Source organism: Canis lupus, chromosome Y, assembly GCF_048164855.1.
Source record: "Canis lupus baileyi chromosome Y, mCanLup2.hap1, whole genome shotgun sequence".
NCBI classification, from domain to species: Eukaryota; Metazoa; Chordata; class Mammalia; order Carnivora; family Canidae; genus Canis; species Canis lupus.
In genome coordinates, this window is record NC_132877.1 from 7,391,094 (window position 1) to 7,418,314 (window position 27,221).

The window sequence follows — 27,221 nt, forward strand, 5'->3', positions numbered from 1 at the left end:
CTGCTTTCCCCTCTGCCTATTTCTTTGCCTCTCTGTGTGTCTCTCATGAGCAAATAAATAAAATCTTTAAAAATAGATAAATAAATTTCCAGATATTCTATTAAAATAAGCCCTCCAGTAACATCGTGTTGCGAGGCAGGACCTTATATCTTGACAGGCTTCGAACTCCTTAAACCCAGTGCAGAGCTTGCTACCCACAGGGCTGCCAAGGATTATTAAGATAGTTGGTCCTCTAGAAAGGTCTGCAAGAGGAATACAATCTGCACTCAACTCATCAAGTCCCACTCTTGGCACAGACTTGTTTTCCCTGTTGAAGCAGTATCTGATAATAACCCATCTCCTTGGAGTGGCACCATTTTCTACAGTGGACTGAAGCACCCTATGAACTAGTGGCAGAACTGAACACTCTAAATTCTGGAGGTGTTTTGTTCCAATTTTTAACTTCATTTAGCTAGAAATTGCTCATAATGCGCCCCCCCCCTTGTTTCCTAGGACCACTAAATACAAAGGAAGAAAAACAGTTGGAATTGGTGTTTTGTTCGACTATTTGAAAAGTGCCAAGGAGATAGGATTGTAAAATTACCCTGAGCTCACCCTTTCCCACAGATACTGAATCTGTACCCATATCCTGGGTAATTCCTTTTGAAGAAATGGGAAGCTAATTGAATAGCTTGTGCCTCAAGCATGGAGGGACTAGAAGAGGCAGAGATATAATAAAGAAAGGAGGGATCCCTGGGTGGCGCAGCGGTTTGGCGCCTGCCTTTGGCCCAGGGCGCGATCCTGGAGACCCGGGATCGAATCCCACGTCGGGCTCCTGGTGCATGGAGCCTGCTTCTCCCTCTGCCTATGTCTCTGCCTCTCTCTCTCTCTCTCTCTCTCTGTGACTATCATAAATAAATAAAAAATTAAAAAAAAAAAGAAAGAAAGTAACTCCCACACTCCCAAATCTAATGCTGTAAACTGTGTCGTGAGTGATAGTGCATGGACTGTGTGCAGAGTTTTGCAGAGGCTGCACACAGCAAACACACACACACACACAAACAAAACAAAACAAAACAAAACAAAATTTCTTTAAAGGGCAATAGGACTGTAAGTGGAGGAAACTCATTTACTAACCAAGGATTATCTGCCAAATGGTTGACATCTGCTAGAACTCAGCATGATCAAGGGTACCGGTGAACACCATTGCTTTTGTTCCCTCACCACATGATAGTGCAGATGGGAGTAGGGTCCAGGTCCTCCAGTGGGGACACCTCATTAAGCTCTAGGCTCTTAGCCCATAATAGCTCCAGCCATCTCCCCAAAGCTACCGCCTCCATGTGGCTCCCCCCACTTCCAACAATCCCACCAAGGGTGACCTGGTATGACATGCACAGGAAACCCGTACAACCACTACAGCTCCACTTATCCTGTCAACGTGATCCAGGCACAAGTACTCTGGGACACCCACAACCCATGCCCACTTCAGCTCCAGCCATGCCCTGGCCCATATCTGCATCAGCTCCATCTCATCAGAGCCACCGGGGTAAGGAGGGTCCCCCAGACACCCTGGCTCAAGCCTGCTTCAGTTCCAGTGATTCTGCTTGGGTGCTCTCCATGTGCAGCGTCCCGCCCCACACTCTTGCCAGTGCCAGCAATCTTGCCATAATGGCCCAATTAGGGAACAACCCAGGATCCCCTGGCCTTCAGCTCAGGCCATGCCACCAGAGCGCTATGGCCCACTTCTGCCATGGTCCAGCTCGAGCTCTATTGCCAGGGTAGCCCCAGTGGACAGCACCCAAGGACCACCTGGTTGCTGCCTGCTTCAGCTCCAGCCTTGCCACCAGGGTAGCCCTGGCATAGAGTGCCCTGTGGTCCACAGCCAACTCCTATTCTAGCCCCAACAACCAGCCAAAATTTGTCAGGCACACACACAGTTCATACACACAACCACATCCTCAAAACTGGGAGAAGTAGGTGTTTTACCTAATTTATAGGTAGAAACACAGAGAAGGAAGTAAATGAGAAGACAGATGGGTATGTTCCAATCAAGAGAAGAAGACAGAATTTCAGGAAAAGAACTAAATGAAACAGTGAACTAAATGAAACAGTCAACCTACCCATAAATAGAGTTCAAAATAATGGTCAAAAAGATGCTCATTGGACTTGGAGGAATATGGATAAACTCTGAGAGATTTAAAAAGATATAGAAAACATAAAAAGGAACAAATCATAATTAATGAATATAATAACTAAAATTAAAGTACACTAGAGGGAATTAAGAACAGATTAGCAAATGCTGAACAACAAATCAGGAAGACAGGGTAATTGAAAGCACAGAAGGTGAACAGCAAAAGGGGGGGGGAATGACAGTAAGTTAAGGGATCTGTGGGGCATAAAGCTTACTAATGTTTGCATTAGAGAGGTCCAAGAAGGAGATGAGAAAGGGACAAAAAAATTATTTGGAGAAATAATTTAATGAAATAAATAATTAATTGAAAACTGCTGTAACCTGAGGGCATCCAGGTCCGGGAGGCAGAGAGAGTCCTAAAGAAGATGACTTCAAGACAGTCCACAACAAGACACATCATAATTGTAAAGGCAAAAACTAACAGTAAAGAGAGAACCTTTAAAAAGCAACAAGCGTAAAGCAACTCCTTACATACAAGAGGAAACCCCATAAGGCTGTCAGCTGACTTTCAGCAGATCTTTTGCAAGCCAGAAGGAGGTGGCATGATGTATTCATAGAGTTAAGAGGAAACCACCCTACAACAAAGAACACTTCTCTGGTAAGGTCATCATTCATAATTGAAGGACAGAAAAATAGTTTTTTGGACAAAAGTTAAAGCAGTTCATTACCTGTTAACCTGCCTTACAAGAAATGTTCAAGGGGCCTCTTTAAGTGGAAAAGAAAAGTGGAAAAGAAAAGACCATAACCAGAGGTAAGAAAGCTGTGAAAGGAAAAAACTTCACTGGTAAAAAGCAAATGCATTGTAAATATAAGAATATAAAGGCTAAGTGTGGAAGATATATACATATATATGTATATATGTGTGTGTGTATATATATGAAAGTGTGGAGTTATGGATTTCACAAAATATAGAAACTACAAAATGTGACATTGTACACATAAAGCATAGAGGAGTAAAAATGTAGTGCCGTAGAATGTGTTTGAACTTAAGGAACCATTGACTGAAAATACACTGAAATACTTATGATATTATGTATGAACCTAATGGTAACCACAAATCAAAAACCTATATACAAAAAATAAAGAGAAGGAAATCCAACCTAATGAACATCATCAATCATAGATGTTCATAGAAAGAGAGCAAGAGAAGAAGAAACAGAAAAACTGAAAAACAACCAGAAACTAAACACAATTTTAATAAGAAAATATTACCAACAATTACTTTAAATGTAAATGACCTAAATATTCCAATTAAAAGACACAGAGGGACTTGATAAATTAATAAACAAACAAGACCTATGTATTTGCTGCGTAAAGGTAACTAACTTTCTTCAGATCTAAATACATATAGACAGCAAAAGTGAAAGGATAGAAAAAAATATTTCATGCAAATAAGAGTGAAAAAAAGGAGGGGCAATACTTATATTGGACAAACCAGATCTTAAAAGAAAGACTAATAACAATAGACAAGGGTAATAGAATAAAGTAAATAATAGTAAAGATTGGGGTGGGGGGAGGGGATGAAAGAGAGACTAAAAAAGACAAGGGAAAAGATCAGTGAAGCTAGGAGCTGATCTTTAAAAAGAAAAACAAAAATGATAAACCTTTCTGTAGACTCGTCAATTAAAAAAAAGGTACACTATTCAAATAAACAGAATCAGAAATGAAAGAAGGGAATATAACATAATATGTTATGTTATGGGAACATAATAAAGGCCATATGTGACAAACCTACAGCTAACATCATATTCACTGATGAAAGCTGAGGAGAGTATTTCCTCTAAAATCAGAAACAAGGATATTCACTCTCACCACTCTTATTCAACATAGGACTAGGGATCATAGCTTCAGCAATCAGAAAAGAAAAAGAAAAGGCATCCCTATTGGTACAGGAGCAGAAGACATGATATCTGCAGATGACATGATACCATGTAAAGAAAACTCTAAATACTCCACCAAAAAATTATTAGACCTGACAAATGAATTTGATAAAGTTGCAGAATACAAAATTAATATCCAAAAATCTGTTGTTTCTGTAAACTAATAACAAAGCACCAGAAAGAAAAATTAACACACCAATCCCATTTACAACTGCAGCATAATGAATAAATTACCTAGTAATAGCATTAACCAAAGAGATGTAAGACCTGTACCCTGAAAACAATGAGATGTTGATGAAAGAAATGAAAGATAACACAAATAAAAGGTAATGCATAGTACATTCCTACACTGGAAGATTTAATACTGTTAAAAAAAAAAATCCACATGCAGTGCAATCTACAGAATCAATGGGATCTCTGTCAAAACTCCAAGATTATTTTTCATAGTAGGAAGAAAACTTGTACAAATTATATGAAGCCACCAACAACCTCAGGTAGTCAAATTAACTGAGAAGGAAGACCAAAGCTGAAAGTGTCACAATCCCAGATATTAGGTTATGCTAGAAGGCTGTGGTAACCACAACTGTATGGTAGTGGCACAAAAACAGACAAAAGTTCAATGGAATAGAACAGAGAGCATGGAAGTAAACAAATACATATACAGTTACAAAATATACAACAAAAGAGGCAAGAATATACAATGGGGAAAGGACAGTAGCTTCAATAAACAGTGCCAGCAAAACCAGAGAGCCCCGTGCAAAATAAGAAAACTGGACAACGTTGTACATGATACACAAAAGTAAAAAAAGTGTTTTTTTTTTCAAAGTGGTTTAAAAATCTAAATACCTAAGACCTGAAACCATAAAACTCTTATGAGAGAACATAGGCCACAGATAGGCTCTATCTCCTCAGGCAAAGGAAACAAAAGCAAATGAACTACGGGGAGTTCCCCTAAACAAACAGTTTCTGCACAGTGAAGGAATCTGTCAACAAATAAAAAGGCAACCTATTGATTGGGAGAAAATGTTTGCAAATGACCTACCCAGTGAGTGGTTAATATCTAAAACATGGAAAGAAGCCATGCAACCCAAAACAAACAAACAAACAAGCACACATAAAAATCCAATTTCTAAGGGCAGGGGACCCGAATGGACTTTCCCCCCAGAGAGTCGCAGATGGCCGAAAGATACTTGAAAATATCTAAGTCACTGTGCATCAGGCAAATATGTCAGAACTACCATGAGCTATCACCACACAGTTGTCAGAAAGGTTAGTATCAAAACGGGAAGAAATAACCAGTGCTGGCAAAGGTATGGAGAGAATGGCACCCTCTGGCACTGTTGGTGGGAATTTAAATTGGTGCAGCCACTGTGGAAAGTGTGGAGTTTCCTTAAAACGTTAAAATATAGAAATACCACACGGTCCAGTAATTCCACCTCTGGATACTTAGACAAAGATTACAAAAACACCAATTTGAAAAGATACATGCAGCATTACTTAACAATAGTGAAACATGGAAGCAACCAAGTGTCCATTGATAGATGAATGGATAAAAAAAATGTAATGTGCACGGAGGATGGAATATTATTTAGCTATAAGTTAGAATGAAAACGTGCCATTTACAGCAACATGGATGGACGTAGAAGGTGTTAAGATAGTGAAATAAGTCAGACATGAAAAGACAAATACCATAGGAATTGTGGAATCTAAACAAATAAAAGGAACAAAAACAAAGACAAAAAGACTCATAAATAAATATAGTGAAAAAATGAGTGGTTGTGCAAGGGGATGTGGTGGAGGTATGTGAAATGAGCTAAAGGGATTAAGAGGTACAAACTTCCAGTTAGAAAATAAGTAAATCACAGGGATGAAAAGAACAGCACTGAGAAGATAGTCAATACTGTAACAACACTGTATGGTGACAGATGGCAACTACAGTTACAGCAGTCATTCTGTATATAATTGTTAAATCATTGTGTTGTACACCTGAAAGAAGAGAACATTATACATCAGCTGTACTTCAATTTTAAAAAAGAACAAAAAGGAGAATCCATTTTGTAATTAAAGAATGAATGTTCTTGCAGGATACAAAGGAGAATGACAAAGAAGATATATACAGTTCAGTTTTAATACCAAGTGGAGGAGTCCAAATAAGTTTAATTTTCATTTGAAAAGATGCAACACTTTCTATGAGGAGATGACATATCCTCATAGATATGTATATCATAACATTATTTAGTGTTTTATGTATATCATATATAATGTTCTATGTATATCATAACATTAATTAATTAATATTTCATTTATTTATTCATGAGACTTGACACACACACACAGAGGCAGAGACACAGGTGGAGGGAGAAGCAGACTCCCTGCAAGGAGCCTGATACGGGACTTGATCCCAGAACCCGGGGATCACAATCTGAGCCGAACGCAGATGTTCAACCCAGTGAGCCACCCAGGCATCCCTCATTACATATCTATAGTAGTTATTTGTATCTATTCAGAAAATAACAGAAACTAACATAGTCCTAAGGAAGTTTAGCAATAAAAAGTATCAGAAAAGATTATCATCTTCTTTTTCCTTTCTGGGCATCTGAGACTGTGAGATTCCCTTCACTGAAGTACTTCTGAAACTCACATAGTTGGGAGTTCAACTTTATGACAAGAAGGGAGGTGGCTCATAAGCTAGAGTTTCTAACTGGACAAGAAAATAGTTTTGAAAAAATCTTCAGTTCCCATCTCTGTCATCTAACATCTCTCTGGTCATGCATCCAGATCAAGGTAAAAAGTTCCATTATGCTAACATTCTGGTATAGCATGTTTGCTCAAAAAACGTTGCATAAGTGCTTTCATATATATAATTTCAATATATATGATTTAAATATATACATAAAACATTATATATTTTTATATATACACATATGTGTAGCTCTGGTAAAGTTTTCATGGGTGACAAATCAGTTGGTCTTAAGATTTCAGTTGTTAGCATTAAAAATTAAAAATCTGAGTTGCTTTTTATGTTTTCATAGTTTTTTAGTAACAGTAACAAAATAGAATTTAAACTACAGCAAAAAATAAATAAATAAACAAAAAATAAACTCCAGCAAGATGGGACGCCTGGGTAGCTCAGTGGTTGAGCATCTGCTTGTGGCTCAGGGTGTGATCCCAGATCAAGTCCCGCATGGAACCTCCTGCATGGAGCCTGTTTCTCCCTCTGCCTGTGTCTCTCCCTCTCTTGTCTCTCCTGAATAAATAAATAAATAAAATCTTAACCCAAACTCCAGCAAGATCATGAAAACCACTTACATTAGTATTGAACATTTATAAGAGCCCTTACTGGATGAATTGAAACTATGCAACTCCGTATAAAGCCAGACTAGTTTGTCTTTTAGTTGGCAGGATAGGTTTGACATTCATGACTTCACAGACATTCAAGGCTAGGCTGAAGGATACTTGTACATCTTGAAGCTTTACCATTACAAATAGGTGATCTTCATGATTAATGAGGTGTCACAAGAAAAGAAATTGAAGAATTCATGTTTGCTGTGGATGTTGTGGTCGTGAGGGGCTATATGTCACTTTTTTGAGGTTTCATAGGACAAGCAAATCTCTTGACTATTTGCATGCTGTGAAATGTGGGAAGTGCATGGGAAAAAGGGAACAGAAAATGTTTCTGACACACTATCACACTATTACACAAGATCTTTTGGAAATACAAATATTTTGAATACTGGATGCCTACGGTGGGTGGGTCAGCGGTTGGGTGTGTGATTTTCAGCTTAGGATCCATATCTCATGCTATCGTATGATAACTGGACAAGAAAGGGTCCAGGGATTGAGTTCTGCCTCAGCATCCCCATGGGAAGGCTGCTTCTCCCTCTGGTATGTCTCTGCCTCTCTCTCTGCCCCTCATGAATAACTAAATAAAATCTTTTTAAACCTCCCCCCAAGGGATCCCTGGGTGGCGCAGTGGTTTGGCGCCTGCCTTTGGCCCAGGGCGCGATCCTGGAGAGCCAGGATCGAATCCCATGTTGGCTCCCGGTGCATGGAGCTGCTTCTCCCTCTGCCTGTGTCTCTGCCTCTCTCTCTCTCTCTCTGTGTGACTACCATAAATAAATAAAAATTTAAACCTCCCCCCAAACTGAAATATTTTGAATAAATATCCAGAATAACTTCAGAAAATTACTTCCAAATTTTTAAAAAAAGATTTTATTTATTTACTCATGAGAGAGAGAGAATGAGAGAGGCAGAGACACAGGGAGGAGGAGAAGCAGGCTCCGTGCAGGGAGCCTGATGCGGAACCTGATCCTGGGACTCCAGCATAACCCTGGGCCAAAAGCAGGCACTAAATCATTGAGCCACTGAGGGATCCCCTATCTCCAAATTTTTTAAGACAATGGGTCTTTCCACCAACACTTCCAGTGTATTTTATAAAAATAGTTGAAAATTCATGCATATATTCAGTTGAAAAATATTAGAGTGTCTGCTTGATTCCAGCAAAAAATCTACATTCAGGAGATTTAAAAATCTCTGATTTATGAAATTTGTATTTTAAGGGAAGAGAAGACGAAGAAACATGGTATGTGAGATTATGTAAACTGTAGCGGGAGTTTGTGAGAATGAGCTTGGAGCTGTGGGCTATTCCAAACTTGGAGAAGAAAGATTGAATTATGCACTTAACATGGTATTTTTTTCGCATTTGTGCTCATATTGCCATTTGAAAAAAATAAATTTTGTAGATGTAGTATCATGTAGAAGAGTTTTAATGTGATAACAGGTGTTTTAAGACCTCTGAATTCATCATCGATTTAAGGAGTTTGCCTGAAAATATAGTTGCGTTCTGATAATGTAAGATACAGTGGAGTTTCCTATTTAGCTATGTTTAGACACCTTATCGTCTTTTGCGCTGTGACTTTGGTGTTTTGGGTATGTAGAGTTATACCAGTTTTTTTTTTTTTTCTTCTGCAGTCAGCCTTTCAATGTTTGTGAGCAGCGTGAATGGTGAAGTGTGGCATGTGTTGTCTTTTTGTCGAGTCCTATTAAGTAGGCGATGGGCTGTTACCGTTCTGTGGTATTAGGGCGGGGCTGAAGAGGATGTAGTGTGTGCTTACATCCAGGTATTCCTTCAGTTCCATAGAAAAGTGGCAAGTGGGGATCCCTGGGTGGCTCAGCGGTTTAGCGCCTGCCTTTGGCCCAGGGCCTGATTCTGAGTCCCGGTATCGGGTCCGGGCATGGAGCCCGCTTCTCCCTCTGCTTGAGTCTCTGCCTCTCTCTCTCTCTGTCATGAATATATAAATTTAAAAATCTTAAAAAAATAGTACATATTAAAAAGGAAAGTGGAAAGTTCTCACGTGCAGGGAAATGAGCCGAGAAGAAGGAAGAGGATTAAGAAACTAAACGGAGGGGTATCAATGTTGCAGAGGAAGCGCAGAGGAAACGGGTTTGGTGAGTTTAGGGAGTTGAAAGGGATCACAGTAGGAACCAGAAGCACTGGAGGAGGGTTAGGGGTCGAAGTAGGGGAAATTGAGAAGTGGAGCAGCGGGCAGAGAAGAGCACAGAAATCAGAGGGCGGAGCAGGAAAAGCCGAACATTTTGAGGACAGGCTTCCTGGCAATAATGGAAGGAGACTGACTGGAGGCGGAGCTGAGGACAGAGGAAAGAGGTGTGGCCTTTTACCACATTCCCGCCCTCACCTGGTCAGCTGAGGGGATTGAAGATGGCAGTGCCAGCTCTAGGAATGGAAGGGACGTATGGACAGGCTGTGGTATAAGCTTCTAGTCATTTGGAGCGATTGCTGGAGGTAATCTAGTCCAGTAGTCTGCACCGGCGTGGGGCGAATAATGCATCCGGCGCAATGGGCGGTTCTCCAGTGCCGTCCCAGCATTCCTTGCTCCTGGCCTAATGCTGGCTGAGAACGAGGCTTATAGTGGGAGCACCAGCGGCTGTGGGGATCCTGCGGCCATGCCTTGGCTAAGCGGCGGGCAGCGGAAGGCGAGACAAGTGCGGGAGGTTCCGCGAGAGCCGCCTCCGACCCCGCCGGAGCTTCCTGTGCTTTCGGCGCAGCTGCCGCCACCACCTGCTTCGTCTCCGGCAGCCACTGCTCTGGAAAGAGCCGACCTGCCGCTGCCCGCCGGCTGGGAGGAGGCGCGCGACTACGACGGCCGCGTCTTCTACATCGACCACAACACGCGCCAGACGTCGTGGATCGACCCCCGCGACCGGTAAGAGCGGGTGGTGGTACGGGTAATGAATGAGACGAGGACTGAGAGCCACTATGGATCCCCAACCCCGCTACAGATGCGCCGGCGAAAAACGCAGGCATGGGCCAGGTTGGGGCGTCTCCCCAGCGGTTATGTGCGTAACTGGGTCTTTCCTTCTCCAAGTTTGGAATAGCCCACGCTCGGAGCTCATTCTTTCTCAGGAACCCCCGCTGCGGGGTCGACACAGTGACTTGGTTCCCTCACGTCACCCGCTGACCGGCGCCTGGAAGCTGGTCGCCTGGAATTTCCTCCCCCGGAGCTGACGGATAGCCCTCTTTTCCTTTTTCCGCCTCGGCCTCGCCCATCCCCGCCGGGCCTCGGCCGCCCACCGTCCCCGGCCCCGCGGTGGCCAGATGAGCTGTCATCTTGGAGCATAAACGTGCGCTCCAGCTTCGTGGTGTGGGTTCCTTGTCTGGCGGGCTCAGCCTACTTTCCATCCAAAGACTGGTGCCAGATGGGCCACTCAGGGATTCCCAGTTCTCTTGGAATCGGGAGACTCTGCTCCCAGACTATGATGGTTGCTCTTTAGCGCCTTAAAAATTGAGTTAAAATTCTGATTGAAGTCGCCTTGTGTACTGCAGCCAGAATGCAATATGATTAGACCCATATGCTTTTGCAGTAAACATTTTTTCTCTTCTGAAATATATGAACAGGGTTTTAAATTGCCCTTTACTTCTGCAGATAAATCCTCTAAAGTAAAGCCGGATTCTTCCAAAAGCACTACCAGATTACATACAACTGAATTCATATAATGACATTTTTCTTAACTTTCTACTGGATTGTCAAAGGGGGTCAGCGAAATGCAACCATGCATTTTTTGTATGGGTGACAATTCTGTGGAAACCGAGTACTCTCACTGTTTTTCTGATAACTTTGTCTTTTCTGGAGCAGTTTCTCTCCATGCTGGGTGTGTGTGCCACAAAGAAAATATTGTAAACTTCCCACTGATTTTTAACACTTGAAAAGGCTCAGTATGATGAATGCCTTGAAAGATAGGGAGAAAGCCCTCGTTCTGCTTTCTCCTTATCACTGCCTGAAAATAAACTCTGGAGGAGGATGCTATTGAATTCTTGTTTGAACATAATGTATGTATTAAGATACGGAAAGACAAAACAAGGCAAGAGGATTGTGGTTCTCTCTGATATTTCCAACTTCTGGAGTTAGCAATTTACAAGAATCCTTACACATTTCTTTTATGTTAGAAATCTGAAACTTAAAAATCAGTTAATACTTTTTTTTTTTTTTTTGATACCATATAATTTTAACCAAAGGTGACAACCACAACTATCTGACCAAGGATTGGATGACTACAGAACTAGCAGAACTGGTTGGATTATTTATGCTGTGTGGCCTTTAAAACAAACAACTGGAAAATGAGCCAATTCATTTTTTTAATTAAAGATTTTTAGTGATATGATAAGCAATAAAGGTGAGCAGACTACCACACAAATCAAAATGTAGAATCATTACCACACAAATCAGAATGTAGAATCATCTCCATGTAATTCATACTCATTATTTATGTTCCTTTTTATAAAAATTGGTTTGTTATTGAATGATGTTTTTATAAACATTTTGTTCTTTTAAATTTCAGAAATATATTTTCATTTGAAATACAGGTCTCCAAAAAGTACTATTTCTAATGCTAGAAGCACTAATTGATTGGAAAAAAAGTGAATTTTCCCTTTTTTATTTTTTAAAGACTATTTATTTGAGAGAGAAAAAGCATGAGTGGGGGTGGAGTAGAGCTGGAAGCATGGTCTGAGCCAAAGGCAGATTCTTAAATGATTGAGCTAGCCAGGCATCCTCACCTTTTAATTTTTAGTAAAAACATACAGATTCTTATTTTAACAGAGGTTTTTGTTTTTGTTTTTTTGAGGAGTGAGTCTGAAAATTAATCAGGATCATCTTCCCATCATAGCTTGCCTGAAATGGATATGGAAAGTTTGGCTGGTGAAAAAGTAAAGTAGAGTTGTTTGGAGGATGTTATCACATGTCAGTTTTTGTAGGTGACTTTTTCTTAAACTTTTATTTTATTTTACGATTTTACTTATTCATGAGAGACACAGAGAGAGGCAGGACCCAGGCAGAGGAAGGAGAAGCAGGCTCCATGCAGGAAACCCAATGTGGAACTTGATCCTGGAACTCTAGAATCACAACCTGAGCCAAAGGCAAATGTTCAACTGCTTGAGTCACCCAGGTGTCCCTTTCTTAAACTTTTAATTAACTTTTATTATATACAAATAATGTATGATTCTAAATTCAGTGGTTTTTCAATCTATATCTGACACTTTTGGGTGATGCATGATCTACACAGAATATTGTACTAGAAACAAATATCAAATTAGAGAACAGTTAGGAAAGAAGGTAATTAAATAATAGTGTTTTAAAGAAAATGAAAATGTGAAGGAATAAATGAATGTAATAGGTTTGGTGTATATGTTGACTTAACACACCATTTTATATACAATTTAATGTAAATCATAATACAATAAAAATATACCACTCTAAGCAAAGTTAATTAAGGCCAGGAGTTATAAACAAATTCTTAGCCCAAAATTTTAGAGGAATTGCATTCACAGTCTGTTCAAGAGCCCTGGTACATACAACCCAGAAGTAGTAGTAAATTACTGTAACAGTACTTTTATTTTTTTGATTTTTATTTATTTATGAGAGACACACAGAGAGAGACAGAGACATAGGAACGGGGAGAAGCAGCCCCCTGCAGGGACCTCTGATGTGGGACTTGATCCCAGGACCCTGGGATCATGATCTGAGCTGAAGGCACTCAACTACTGAGCCATCCAGGCATCCCTGTATAAGTATTGTTTTTAAAAGTACTTTTATTTTTATTTTTTTAAAGATTTATTTATTTATTTATTCATGATAGATGTAGAGAGAAAGAGAGAGGCAGAGACACAGGAGGACGGAGAAACAGGCTCCACACCAGGAGCCCAACGCGGGACTCGATCCCAGGACCCAGGATCGCGCCCCGGGCCAAAGGCAGGCGCCAAACCGCTGAACCACCCAGGGATCCCCTAAAAGTACTTTTAAAGAGTTGTACTTGCTGCTCATGCTCTTGAGCTCTTTCTCTCAAATAAATAAATAAAATAGTAAAAATAAATAAATAATTAAAAAGCTTTCCCAAAGAAGATATCAATCTAAAATACATCTTTAGGCATGTTGCTGAATACTCAGTACTTTAAATTTTAATTATGAACTTAATTTATTATTTCTGTAAATCAATACTGTATTTATAATTTTTATAGTTTGTGTACTTGGAATCAGACCTGAAAATTTGTTGGAAAATATAGTTAATTTACTGTTTCTCTGGCTTGTGGTTTCTGTAGATGAGTCTTGTGTGGTTTTACATTAGTGTATACTGTTGGGCATATATTGATCTAGGATTTAAGGCCCACTTTGTAAAAAGGTATTTACCAGAAAATAAGGGAAGAATATTTTGCCAAAAAATAAGGGAAAGAACATTTTTGCCTCTTTTAGAAGTATTCAGTATTTTTTGAAGGTTGCTTAAATATATGCTTTCTGTGGGGTTGTTTTGATATTAGCTTATAGATGGGCACATGTATAGTTAAACTTCTTCTTCAACTCTTTGAAATATGACCACATAACTTTGTGCCAGCTCAATGTGCACACCGTAATGCTTTGATAAATGTATACATTGCAAATGGCTATCACAATTAAAAAAAACTGTTTTCATTTCCTTGAGATATATAGCCAGCAGTGATATGGTTACATTATATCGTAGTTCTACTTTTAATAAGTGAGGTACCTCCATACTGTTTCTCCAAAGTGGCTGCACTAGTTTGGATTCCCACCAGCATGGCACAGGGACTTCCTTTCCTCCACATCCTCCTCAATACTTGCCATTTCTTGTGTTCTTGATTTTAGCCATTCTGTGAGGTGTGAGATAGTATCTCATTGTGGTTTTGATTTGCAATTCCCTGATCATGAGGGATATTGAACACACTACATCATTTTCATGGACCCATTGGGCGTCTGTATGTCTTCCAAAGAAAACTGTCATTCAAGTCTCTGCTCGTTTTTTAAATTGGATTGTTTGTATTTGTTGCTGTTGGGTTATATGACTTCTTTATATATTTTAGATACTAACCCTTTATTGATTATGTCATTTGCAAAGAACTCCCATCTCATAGGTTGCCTTTTTATTTTGGTAGTTGTTTCCTGTGCTGTGCATAAGCCTTTAAGTCATTGATTTTTGCTTATACTTTTGGTGACAGTTCTAAAAGTTGCTGCGCAAACCAATGTCGAGGAACTTTCCCTTCGTGTTTTCTTTTAGGAATTTTATAGTTGTTAATTCATTTTTACTTAATATTTATAAGTGGTGGGATGCCAGGGTGGCTCTGCGGTTGAGCATCTGCCTTTGGTTCAGGGTGTGATCCTAGAGTCCTGGGATGGAGTCCCACATTGGGCTCCCTGCATGGAGCCAGCTTCTCCCTCTGCCTCTGTCTCTGCCCCTCTATCTCTCTGTGTCTTGCTTTAGTTGACTTGGGATTTTTGATGTACAAAATCATGTCATCTGAGTAGAAGTATGTTTACTTTTTTCTTTACTATATAGACACGTTTTATTCCTTTTTCTTGCCTTATTGCTTGAACTAGAACCTGCAGTACAATGTGAAGTGAAGCTGTGAGAGCAAATGTTCTTGTCTTGTTTCATTCTTGGTATTAGGAGAAAGCATTCAGTTTTTATTAACTGTGATGTTAACTGGGAGGTTTTCACTAGTTGAAGAAGTTCCCTTCTATTCATAGGTGAGTATTTTTATCATGGAGACTGTTGGACTTGGTCAGTGCTTCTCCTCTGTCCTTGAGATGGTCATGTGATTTGTGTGTGTGTGTTTTATTCTGTTGATTTGATACATTCTTTTAATTGGTACTTGAATGCTAAGCCAATCGTAGATTCCTTGGTTATATTCCATTTGATAACCATGTATAATTCTATTGCTTAAAAAATTTTGGCTCAGATCTTATGGGGTAGTGTTTTGTTAAGGATATTTTGTACCCACGTTCATAAGAAGCAGTATTATTTTGGTATCAGGATAGTAGTGACCTCATAAAATAAACTGCAAAATATTTCCTCCTTTCCTGTTTATATGTAGTTTCAGAGTTTATGAAGATTGATACTAATTTTTCACTTAATACATGTCAGCATTTATATATGAATTTATTTGGCTTCCTGCTTTTCTTTGTGGACAGTCTTGATTATTAACACAGTTAGTGTTTTCACTTAGGATAGTCTCTGTTTTCTTTTCTTTTTTCTTTTTCTTTTCCTTTTCTTTTCTTTTCTTTTCTTTTCTTTTCTTTTCTTTTCTTTTCTTTTCTTTTCTTTTCCTTTCTTTCTCCTCTCTTCCTTTCTCTCCCCCTCCCCTTTTTACTTTTTCTTTCCTCCCTCCATCCCTTCCTTTAGTCTCTATTTCATTTGAAAGTGTCTGTTTCTTTTTTAAAAAGATTTATTTATTTATTTATTTATTTATTTATTTATTTATTTATTTATTTATTTATTTATTTATGATAGACATGGCAGTGGGGCAGAGACACAGGCAGAGGGAGAAGCAGGCTCCATGCAGGGAGCCGGTCGTGGGACTTGATCCCGGGACTCCAGGATCGCGCCCCCGGCCAAAGGCAGGCACCAAAACTGCTGAGCCACCCAGGGATCCCCTGAAATTGTCCTTTTCTTATTGGGTCAGTTTTGCTAGTTTCTCTACCATCCACTGCCACCCTAGGAATTTCTCCAATTCACCTGAGCTATCTAAATTGTTAGTATTCAGTTATTCACATTATTCCTTTATAATTGTTTTTATTTCTGTAAGGTTTGCAGGAATGTTCACTCTTTCATTTCTGATTCCGGTAATTTGAATCTTCTCTTTTTTCTTGCTACAGCAAGAAAGGTTTGTGAATTCTGTTTATGTTTACAACAGCTAGCAAATTATTTCCTTTGGTTTACTTAATTTTTATTCTCTGTGCCTTTTATTTCTGCTCTCATCAATACTTTCTTCTTTCTGCTTGCTTTTGATATACTTTGTTCTTTCTCTCTTTTTTGTTCTAGCCTCTTAGAGTGTAGAAGCTTAGGTCATTGACTTGAGATCTTCACTAATATAGGAATATACTGCTGCATATTTGCATGTAGCATTGCTTTTCCTGCATTCTATATAATATGATATGTTTTGTCTTCATTTTCACTCACTTTACGATGTTTTCTGAGTTTCCTTTTGCTTTCTTCTGAGCCTCTTGGTTTTGATGGTGTATGTTTTTAGTGTCTCCCTATTTGTGAGTCTAAAGAATTTTCTGTTAACTGCTTTCTATTTTCATCCTACTAGGGTTAGAAATCCCCCTTTGTATTATTTCTATTCTTTAGATGAACTGAAGTTTGTTTTACATCTTATCTATCATCCATCTCTTGAGAATGGGCCAGGTATATTAGCAAATGATTATATTAGCTTCTTTTTCTGTATGTTTCAGGCTTATAGTATTGTTCAAGTCTTCTTCTTCTTCTTTTTTTTTTTTTTTTTTAAGATTTATGTACTTATTTATGATAGACATACAGAGAGAGAGAGAGACACAGGAGGAGGGAGCCTGACACGGGACTCGATCTCAGGACTCCAGGATCGTGCCCTGGGCCCCAAAGGCAGGTGCCAAACCGCTGAGCCACCAAGGGATCCCCCCCCTTGTTCAAGTCTTCTATTCCCTTGTTAAACTTTTGTTTTGAAAAGTTCTTTTCAAAATTATAGCTACTCTTTTTTTCAAGATTATAGCTACTCCAGCTTCTCTATGGTTGTTTGCATTATATTTTTCTGCCCTTTTATTTGTAATTTCTTCCCTTTTGAATCTGAATTTTGCCTTTTGTTGCATGTCTCTTTTTTCACACTTTTTTTTGCTGCCTTCTTTTGCAATGAATGATTTTTTTGTAATAATATTATTTTATTTTTCTATTTAATTAATTTAATTTAATTTAATTTTTTATTTATTTTATTTTATTATTTTATTTTATTTATGATTTTATTTATTTATTCACGAGAGACACACAGAGAGGCAGAGACAGGCAGAGGGAGAAGCAGACTCTATGCAGAGAGCCCAATGTGGAACTTGATCCCTGGACTCCAGGATCCCACCCAGAGCTGAAGGCAAATGCTCAATCGTTGAGCCACCCAGGCGTCCCTGTAATAAAGTATTTTAATTTCATGAATTTTTTAGATCTATCTTTCCTTTTTGGTTATTATATAAGTACTTGCTTTGAGGTTTTCCACATATCTTTTAATAAACATTAGTGTCAGCTTCAGATTTACAGAAGCTTAATTTCAGCAATGTATAGAAAATTTCTCCGATATATCTTTATTTCTTACTGCTTTTGTGACAATATTATGTTCATTATATCCACTAATGTTACAAAACATAGTACATTGTTATAATTATTATTTTAAAATCTGTGACCATTTTCTTAGACGACTGCACCTTTGTTCCCATTTTTCTATTTTGTCGTGGAAAACAATTTATCCCTTTATGGTATGTTTTGACATTGTGTAATTACTTTATTGCTACTGTTGGTTTCTGTAGATTTGAATCATCAGTTGGGGTCACTAGGTTTCAGACTGATAGACTTCTTTCATTATTTCTTATAAGGTGTATCTGCTAAGAAATGGAGTTTTTGTATATCTGGAAAGGTCTTTATGTCATTTTTTAATGATAATTTGCTGACTTAGACTCTTGAATGGCAGCTTTCTTTTATGAATACTTCAAGTATGTTATTCTACTTTGTGACATCTGTTACTTCTGCTGAGTTGTCAGCTGTAAATCACAATTTATTTATTAAATTGTATGTTATTTTTCAACTGCCGTTTTCAAATTTTTCTCATTTTTTAAATCTCTGGTATTTGTATTTTGTGGGTCTTATTTGTTCTGCTTCAAGATAAAAACACTTCCTGGATGTATTTTTCAGTAAATTGGGAAGTTTTCAGTTACTATTCCTATAAATATATTTTTTTCCTTTTTTCTCACTTTTGGGGCTGTTTTTTTTTCCCCCACTTCTTTTCCTCAAAGTTGTTTGGCTTACATACTCTTCACAAATATGTCTTCAAGTTACTAACTCTTTCGCTGGTCAGATCACTATTGAGCTGCTCTAATAAAATTTTCATTTCAGTTAATGTGTGTTTTGCTCCCTAGTTTCAGGTAGGTTTTTAAAGGAAATATCTATTTATTGATAATTTTCCATTTGATTTGGATTGTTATCTAACCTTCCTCCACCTTTATAATCATTCTTTTTTTATTAAAGTTTTTTTATTATAAACATTCTTTCTGTGAACCTATTTTAGCACCTACTTTGAATCCTTTTCCTGCTAAATTTGAGATCTGCTCACTCTTGTAAATAATGTCTTTTAGCTGCTTTTTATGTGGAGTGTCCATACCTTCTTTGCATTTTGCATAATCTTTATTTTGAGGGGTGGGTGGAGGACTGAAAATTACAGATGCCAGATTATACTAACTCTTTGTAGGGGGTCCTTATTCCTCCTTCCACTCCTCCCCTCTCAGGTTATTATTTGGAAATTTATTTAGTCATTCACTGGATTATTTTGTTTCATTTTTAGTGCAGTCTCTTTCCTAGTCCTCTCGTCTTATTAATCTCCACCATCACCCATTAGCACTGTTAGGGCTCTGGTGTTGCTGTTAGGGAGGCAAAGCTTTGAATATACCCGTAGTCACTCTGTGTAATAGTGATGGCTGAAATGGCTCTCATTTTTGTTTTTTCTGAGCAATCCCAGTTGTTAAATTCCACTAAGTGCTGAGGTATTGCTGCCTTGTATTCAGCAATGTCCAGAGGCATCAATTGCTTTACAGACTAATCCACTCAAATTGTAAAGGAATTTTTGAAGCAATATATTCTGAGGTCAGTGTTTGGTATTTGTACGGACCCCAGGAAGGCTCCTCTTCTACTTATTTGCCATTTGTCTCTAAAAAGTAACCAGTTTGTAGCTCATAGGCTGTATTGTCATTAGATTCACATGTATTTGCTTCCAGTTACCTTTCAGTGCACGTTCCATATTTTCTTGAAAGTACTCTTACGTTTAAGTTTTTTTTTTTTTTTTTTTCCTCGCAAAGGATGGGAACAGAGAGCAGATTTGGTATCATTATCATGTCTTTTACTTTTCTTACTGGAAATTCATAGGTTTTCTTGAACACATATTTTTGTTTGCTCTTTGTGCTTAAGACCATTTATATGGGCCTAAAATAGTTGTGTATGTTTTCTAAGATTTTATTTATTCATGAGAGACATACAGAGAGAGGAAGAGAAACAGGTAGAGGGAGAAGCAGGCTCCATTTCGGGAGCCTCATGCAGGACCTGATCCCAGGATCACTCCCTGAGCCAAAGGCAGATGCTCAACCACTGAGGCATCCAAAGCATCCCTTAAAACAGTTTTGATTTAATAATTCTCATTAGATTTCCTTAGCAAGTTGAGGAGATCGCTCTATCAGAAATTGAGCTCCTAGGTCTTTCTTCCTTCTGAACCTAGCATGGAATCTTACATTACTCATGAAGTCAACATTTATTTCATCAGGTGACCCAAGACAGAGTGGTGGGCAGTGAAAATGCCATTTGAAAACTATTGGAGGTTTTTATGAACGATGACTAGTATAAGCTAGAAAGGTTGTTGGCACTAGTAAAATCAAGGACTGTATCAGAGAAATTATGGAGAACACAGGAATCAACAAACTATAGCTAGTGCTTGAATGAAGGCAGATGAAATCAGGTAATGAGAAGTTAAAGGTGCCTTGCACCTGACAGACAATGTGTTAAGGAGCCCATAAACCTTTCCTGTGGAGTTTTCTTTCTGTTTACCCTCTCCCATACCTAATCCAGGAAGGCTGTAATTCTTTGGCAGTTGAGATCTGATACTTTTGAGTATCTGATACTCAAGATCTGATACTTTGAGATCACTACTTTTCTTGGGATATGCTTCCTTCCTCCTGCACTGCTCTCCTAGTTCTTCTGCTATCTTAAAGTAAATATTTATCGTTTACCTGCATGTTTTTGTATCTCCATTATATGTTATGTACCATAAACAATGTGTAGTATTGCATGTTTTATAACTATTTATGAATGCTATTATATTGCATGAATTCCTTTACAACTTTTTGTATTTGATCTTTTTTATTTTTTTATTATTTTTATTTATTTATTTTTATTTATTTATGATAGAGAGAGAGAGAGAGAGAGAGAGACAGAGACAGAGACATAGGCAGAGGGAGGAGAGAGAGAGAGAGAGAGAGGCAGAGACATAGGCAGAGGGAAAAGCAGGCTTCATGCACTGGGAGCCCCACGTGGGATTCTTTCCTGGGTCTCCAGGATTGTGCCCTGGGCCAAAGGCAGGCGCTAAACTGCTGCGCCACCCAGGGATCCCTATTTAATCTTTTTTAAAATAAATTTTTTATTTGGGAGTAGTTTAATATTTATAGAAAAGTTGGAACAGCACTGCAGTGAGTTACTGTGTACCTTCACTTGGCTGGCCCTAATGTTAATATGAATATCTTTGGAACAATCGTCAGAACTAAGACATAAATATTGGTACAATACGCTAAGTAGACTATCTCACTGTTTGTTCCACTAATGCTCTTTTTCTCTTCCAGGATCTAGTCCAGGATAGCACATTGCACTTAGCAGATTGTATGTGCAAGATTTACAATGAATGATAACATAGCATTCTAATTCATCCATTTTTACTGAAGGTAGAATTTATTCTCCTAATTGTATGTATTTGGGTTATTTCCATATTTTTTTCACTGTGGTGCAATCCTTGTACCTTTGTCCATATATTCTTTACATTATCAGGAAACATAGAGAAAGCATCAGTGACTTGCGGTTAAATACAAACCTGTACCTTGAAAATTGGACTTTCCTTTCTAGTCTTCACTTTTTTTCTTTCCATCCTAGGCTATTTCCAGTGTTTTCCAAACCTGCACAGTGCTTTTCTGTTTCCCACCTTTGCTGGAAATACCTTCCTTTTCTGAATGTCTTCCTTACCACACCCCAGCCTCAGCTGTGTCTACTAGAGTACTGTACTGTTTAAGAGCAGAATAGGGTTAGTTAAGGAAAACTTGTACTTGGAATGAAGTAGCTTAGGTTCTTCTCTATCCACCTCTTCATCTGCGGAGAGTTACTAATGGTACTTCAAGTGCCAGATGCTGCCAGGTAACCAGAGGTTTGTCCTTAGGTCCTTCTTGTCCCATTGTACACTCCCAGGTCATCTAATTTATTCTGATCGTTTGAACTCTGAAATTTGCATATGCTTCCAGACGTTGCTTCCTGAGCAATATAGCTAACATCCTGGACATCTCCATTTGGATATCTTACAAGTAACCTTAGAACCAACCCACTCAAAAAAGTAACCCATTATCTGTACACATGCTCATGTGTGTATTCATCCTGCATTTATTCAAAGCTGTTTTGTGCCAGAATCTGTCTAGTGTTCTGAGAAAATATATATAAACCTATTTAAGGGCTTCTCAAACTGTGTCTTCTTCTTTCTTCTTTCTTCTTCCTCCTCCTCCTCACTCCTCCTCCTCCCGCCTCCTCCTCCTCCCGCCTCCTCCTCCCGCCGCCGCCTCCTTCCGCTGCAGCCTCCTTCCTCCTCCTCCTCCTCCTCCTCCTTCTTCTTCTTCCTTTCTCTTCCTTTCTTTTCTTCCTTCCTTCTTCTTCTTTCTTCTTTTTCCTTCTTCTTTCTTCTCCCCCTTCCCCCCCTCCTCCCCCTCCTCCTCCCTCTCCTCCTCCTCCACTTATGCTAGGAAAAGTAGGTAGGTAGGATCTCAGTAGGGGCTGTAGACCCAAAGCAGCCAGTGAGCCTGCCCCACCCCTTGTTGCCATGGTAGTAGTGGGAGGCCTGGGACAGCAAACTAGAGTGGACACTCTAGAGGGAAGAGAGAAGTTGTGGATGCTCTGCCCAGGAGTGGAGAGAATGTGGCACACCACTGCACGGAGGGAGAAGAGTTTGGATTCAGAGGAGGGGGAGGAACTTTCCAAAGCCTCCCCTTCCCAGGGTGGCATTGCAAGAGAGGATAAACTGATAGGGTCTGCAGAGACCTCTCTCGCAGAGGAGGTGGAGAGTTATGAATGACTGCCTCTTTCCCTTGAGTTCTCAGTGTGGCCAGAGAAACTTGTTTTCTCTCCAACAGCACCTGAATGGATGAAGAGGTAACTTGGTGACTGAAAAGAGAGAAAAGGAAGGAGGCAGAAAAGAGTCCCAGAAAGGTTGCATTTCCTACTGTCTGCTTCAGGAATTCAGCAAATTGAAATCACTAGCAAAGGTCTGAGAGTGCCCCACTCCCATCTGGCAGTGGCACCCCTAAGGCAGTAACTGCTAAACTCATATCTCCCCCTCAATCCTACTGCAGGCTCTCTGTGTATGCTCCTAAGTGTGTCCATTGAGGGGGAGCTCTGGAAGATGGGGAGGGTTCTCAGATCATAGGCCAAGGTCAGGGGCAAGGAAGATCCTACAAATTTTAACTACAAAACTACCTTCTGGAACACAAAAGAAAAATTTCTAGTAGCCAGGTAATTGAATTATAACAAAGAAATCATAAAACCTAAACTAAGAAATGTGTCTCCTAAGGTTTCTTCAGTTGGAGGTTAGAGAAATAACATGGTTAGAAAAAGAGAAAGAGCTAAGATTTTTTTAAGTTAAGAAACTCTATGAAAGCTATCATATTTGATCAGAGAGGCACATATCAGAATAATTGGAATTCCAGAAGGAGAAGAGAGGGAAAAGAGGCAGAGAGTATATTTAAGGCACTTCCCAGCTTGGCTGCAGTAATTTCTTGCAAAACATGTCTCCAGAGGCAGGGGAAACACAAAAGCAAAAATGAACTGTTGGGACTTCCATCAAGATAAAAAGCTTCTAAAAAAAAAAAAAAAAGAGAGAGAGAGAAAAAGCTTCTGCACAGCAAAGGAAATAGACCACAAAACTAAAAGGCAACCTACAGAATGGGAGAAGATATTTGCAAATGACATCAGCTAAATAACTTATCAAACTCAACCCCCCCCCCCAAAAAAAAAATCCAGTCATGAAATACGCAGAAGACTTGAACAGAAATTTCACCAAAGAAGACCTACACACGGCTAAGAAGCACATGAAGAAATGCTTCACATCACTTGTCATCAGGGAAATACAAATCAAAACCACAATGAGATACTTCAGTCAGAATGACTAAAATTAATAGGTCAGGAAACAACAAATATTTCTGCAAGGATGTGGAGAAAGAGGAATCTTCTTACACTATTGGTAGGAAGGCAAGCTGGTGCATCAACTCTGGAAAACAGTATGGAGGTTCCTCAGAAGGTTAAATAGAGCTACCCTATGACCCAGCAATTGCATTACTGGGAATTTACCCCAAAGATACAAATGTAGTGATCAAAGGGGGGCAGCAGTGCTCATAGCAGCAATGTCCAGAACAGCTAAGGCATGAAAGGAGCCAAGATGTCCTTCGACAGATGAATGGATAAAGAAATGTTGTCTACATATACAGCGGAATATTACTCAGCCATCAGAAAGGACGAATACCTACCATTTACATTGATGTGGATAGAACTGGATCATATTGCACTGAGTGAAATAAGTTAGAGAAAAACAATTACATGGTTTCACTTATATGCAAAATATAAGAAATAGTGCAGAGCATCATATGGGAAAGAGGGGAAACTGAGTGGGGAAAAAATCAGAAAGGGAGACAAACCATGAGAGACTCTTAACTCTGGGAATCAAACTGAGGGTTGTTGGAGGGGAGGTGAGTTGGGGATGGAGTAACTGGGTGATGGACATCAAGGGGACATGTGATAGATGTCATGAGCACCAGGTGTTATATTCAACTGATGAATTTTTTAAAACTACATCAGAAAATAATGATGTACTGTGTGTTAGCAAATTGAATTTAAATTAAAAAGAACTTCCCAAAGTTGGAAAGACAGGGACGTGTACAAAGCTAACAGAACAGCCTAGTGTCTCAATGAAAAAATACCTTCTGCAAGACACAGTGTAGTGAAAATATCAAAATAAAGAATATTAAAGGCATGCAGGAGGAGGAAAAGAAGGAATGAAGGAATGACAAGAGAAGGGAGGGGGAGAGAGAGGGAAGGAAAGGAAAGGAGAAAGGATATTAATAAATAATTCAGTCCTTATTAAATTGTCAGCAGGTTTCAGCAGAAACTTCACAGGGCAGGAGAGAGTGGAATGACTTTATTGGAAAATTTGAAACCTAAACATCACCAGACAAAAATAATTTATATGGCAAAGTTATCCTTCAGACAGACCAAAAGAAAATGCCTTGCAAGAAATGATGAAATGAGTCCCTTAAATTGAAATGGAAAGATGCTAATCACTGACATGAAAACATTTGAAAATGCACAACACACTGCTAAGGGTGAAAAGTGCAGTCAGAATTAGGAAACTGTAATTCTGTTTTGGGATAGTGTGTTAACCCACTTAATTACAGTGTAAAGGTTATAGGAAAGGTATTAAAAATTATTACTATAATTTGTTAATAAATACAGAATAAAAAGAAACAAGAAGGTCCTAGCTGGAGAAGTTAGGCAAGATAAAAGTCATCCAGATTTGAAAGGAAAAAATAAGATTGTCATTATTAGCAGATATTATTTTGTATAAAAAAAAATTCCAAGACTAAATGAAAAACCTGTTGGAACTAAAATTTTGGTTTGGAACCAGTCAATGGATATAGTATAGTTTAAGGATGTAATATTCTCGTATACCAATCTGTTGCATTTCCATACACTAATGATGAAATTTTTATAAAAGAAACAAAACTTGTAAAAGAAACAAAAACTGAAGCAAAGCTGGGTATATGCTATCCAGCCTCTCAATATTTTACAAGGTATCTAAGAACAGCCAATGGGGAAAGGTTGATCTCTTTAAGAAAAGGCATTGGAATAAGAAGACTCTTCAGGTTAACTCAAAATGGACCAAAATTGAGAGACTCCTCGCTCTGGGAAACCAACAAGGGGTAGTGGAAGAGGAGGTGGTGGTGGGGAATGGGGTAACTGGGTGACGGGCACTGAGAAGAGCACTTGATGGGATGAGCACTGGTGTTATACTATATGTTGGCAAATTGAACTTCAATGAAAAAAAAAATGGATCAAGGTTCTCAGACACAAGATGTGATACCATAAAACTCTTAAGAATAAGATGAATGGGAGAACTCAATAGTAAAGCACAAAACCAGAGGCAAAATCAACAAATGGAACCACATTTAACCTAAAAGCTTCTGCACAATAAAAACAACTAAATGAAAAGGCCAGTGACAGAATTGGAGAAAATTTTTACAAACCATAGACCCATAAGGGATTAATACTCAATATATATAAAGAGGTCATACAACTCCATAAAACAAGAAAAATATCTGAATAAGAAAATGGGCATGGGCAGCCCCAGTGGCTCAGCAGTTTAGTGCCGCCTTCAGCCCAGGGCGTGATCCTGGAGACCCGGGATCGAGTTCCACATTGGGCTTCCCACATGGAGCCTGCTTCTCCTTCTGCTGGTCTCTGCCCCTTCCTTCTCTCTCTCTCTCTCTCTCTCTCTCTCTGTGTCTCTGTCTCTGTCTCTAATAAAATCTTTAAAAAATAAAAAAAATGGGCAGAGGAACTAAGTAGGCTATGTGAAAAGATGGTCAGCGTCACTACTCATTAGAGAAATGCAAATCAAAACCACAAGGTAACTCCTCATACCTAGAATGACTGTCATGAAAAACACTAGAGTTAACAACTCTTTGATAATATAAAGAAAGGAGAATTCTTTTACACTATTGACAGATATGTAAGCTGGTGTAGCCATTAAGGGAAAAAAGTATGAAAGTTCCTCAAAAAATTTAAATTGCCATATGATCAAGGACTTTCTCTTTGGGTATATACCCAAAGAGTATGAAAACAGTGTAACAAGAAGATAGATTCACTCCCATGTTTATTCAAGAATTATTTGTAATGGCCCAGATACAGAAACAAACTAAGTGCTTATCAGCAGGTGAATGGATAAAGAAAATGGGATATATGTATGTGTGTGTGTGTTATGTGTGTAGATAGTAGGTAAAGAGATAGATACATGATAGATGATTATCAACCATGACAAAAAGGAGATCTTGCCATTTGTGACCATGTGAATGGATCTAAAGAGTAGTATGCTAAATTAAGTTATTCAGAGAAAGACAAATACCATGTGATCTCACTTATATGTGGAACCTTAAATAAGTGAAACTTGTTAAAAACAGTAAAAAAGCTGGTTAGCAGGGGCTGAGGAGGTGCCAAAAGGACAGATGTTGTATAAGGGTAATATAGTATCACAATGTATCAAATGAACTTGTACACTTTAAATTTTCACAATGTTATATATCAGGTGTATTTTAGTATAATAAATAAGGTCTTGGAAATTCCAAATAACAACAATTTAAAACATCATCAATACTGAAGTCTAAGCAAAAGCTAAGTGGCCATTTTATTTTGAAATGAAGGGAAGGTAAAAGTGATTTTCCGTATTTCCCTTCCTCTACACATGCATCTGTGTACTGGGATCTTCCACTCCAGTGGTTCATTAGAAGCATCCCCAACTGTGTTACTGTCAACATCCTTAGCTACAGAGGAACATTTGTTACAATTACCTCTACATTGACACGTAAGTATCAAACTCTAGTTTACATCAGAATTCACTCTTGGTATTGTACATTATGACATATGTGTATCTGCTTTATATCATATGGAGCGTTTTTCCTAAGATCCCTTTCTGCTTGCCTCTTCATCTTTCCCTTTCATCTAAAAGTTTGCAAGCCACCACCATTTCCTTAGTTTGGCACTTAATACAGTGCCATATAATTGATTTATACAATATATGG

The 27,221-nt window shown here is 38.7% G+C and overlaps 1 protein-coding gene across 12 annotated transcripts in view; it reads left to right on the forward strand.

Moving 5' to 3' along the window:
• Nucleotides 1-27,221, forward strand: part of LOC140629100 (protein WWC3-like) — a 253,207-nt gene that overhangs the window by 36,491 nt on the left and 189,495 nt on the right. For 5 of the 12 annotated variants that reach the window (XR_012026979.1, XM_072818533.1, XM_072818539.1 and 2 more), the window contains exon 1: nucleotides 9,434-10,274. The exons of 2 other annotated variants lie outside the window; for them this stretch is intronic. Coding sequence is in view for 8 of the 10 variants with exons in the window: in XM_072818533.1 (XP_072674634.1) it covers nucleotides 9,955-10,274 (320 nt within the window). In the remaining 2 variants the exon portion in view is untranslated. Of the gene's footprint in view, nucleotides 1-9,427; nucleotides 10,275-27,221 lie in introns of those variants that run through there. 5 more of the 12 variants (XM_072818535.1, XM_072818534.1, XM_072818538.1 and 2 more) reach the window with 3 other exon arrangements.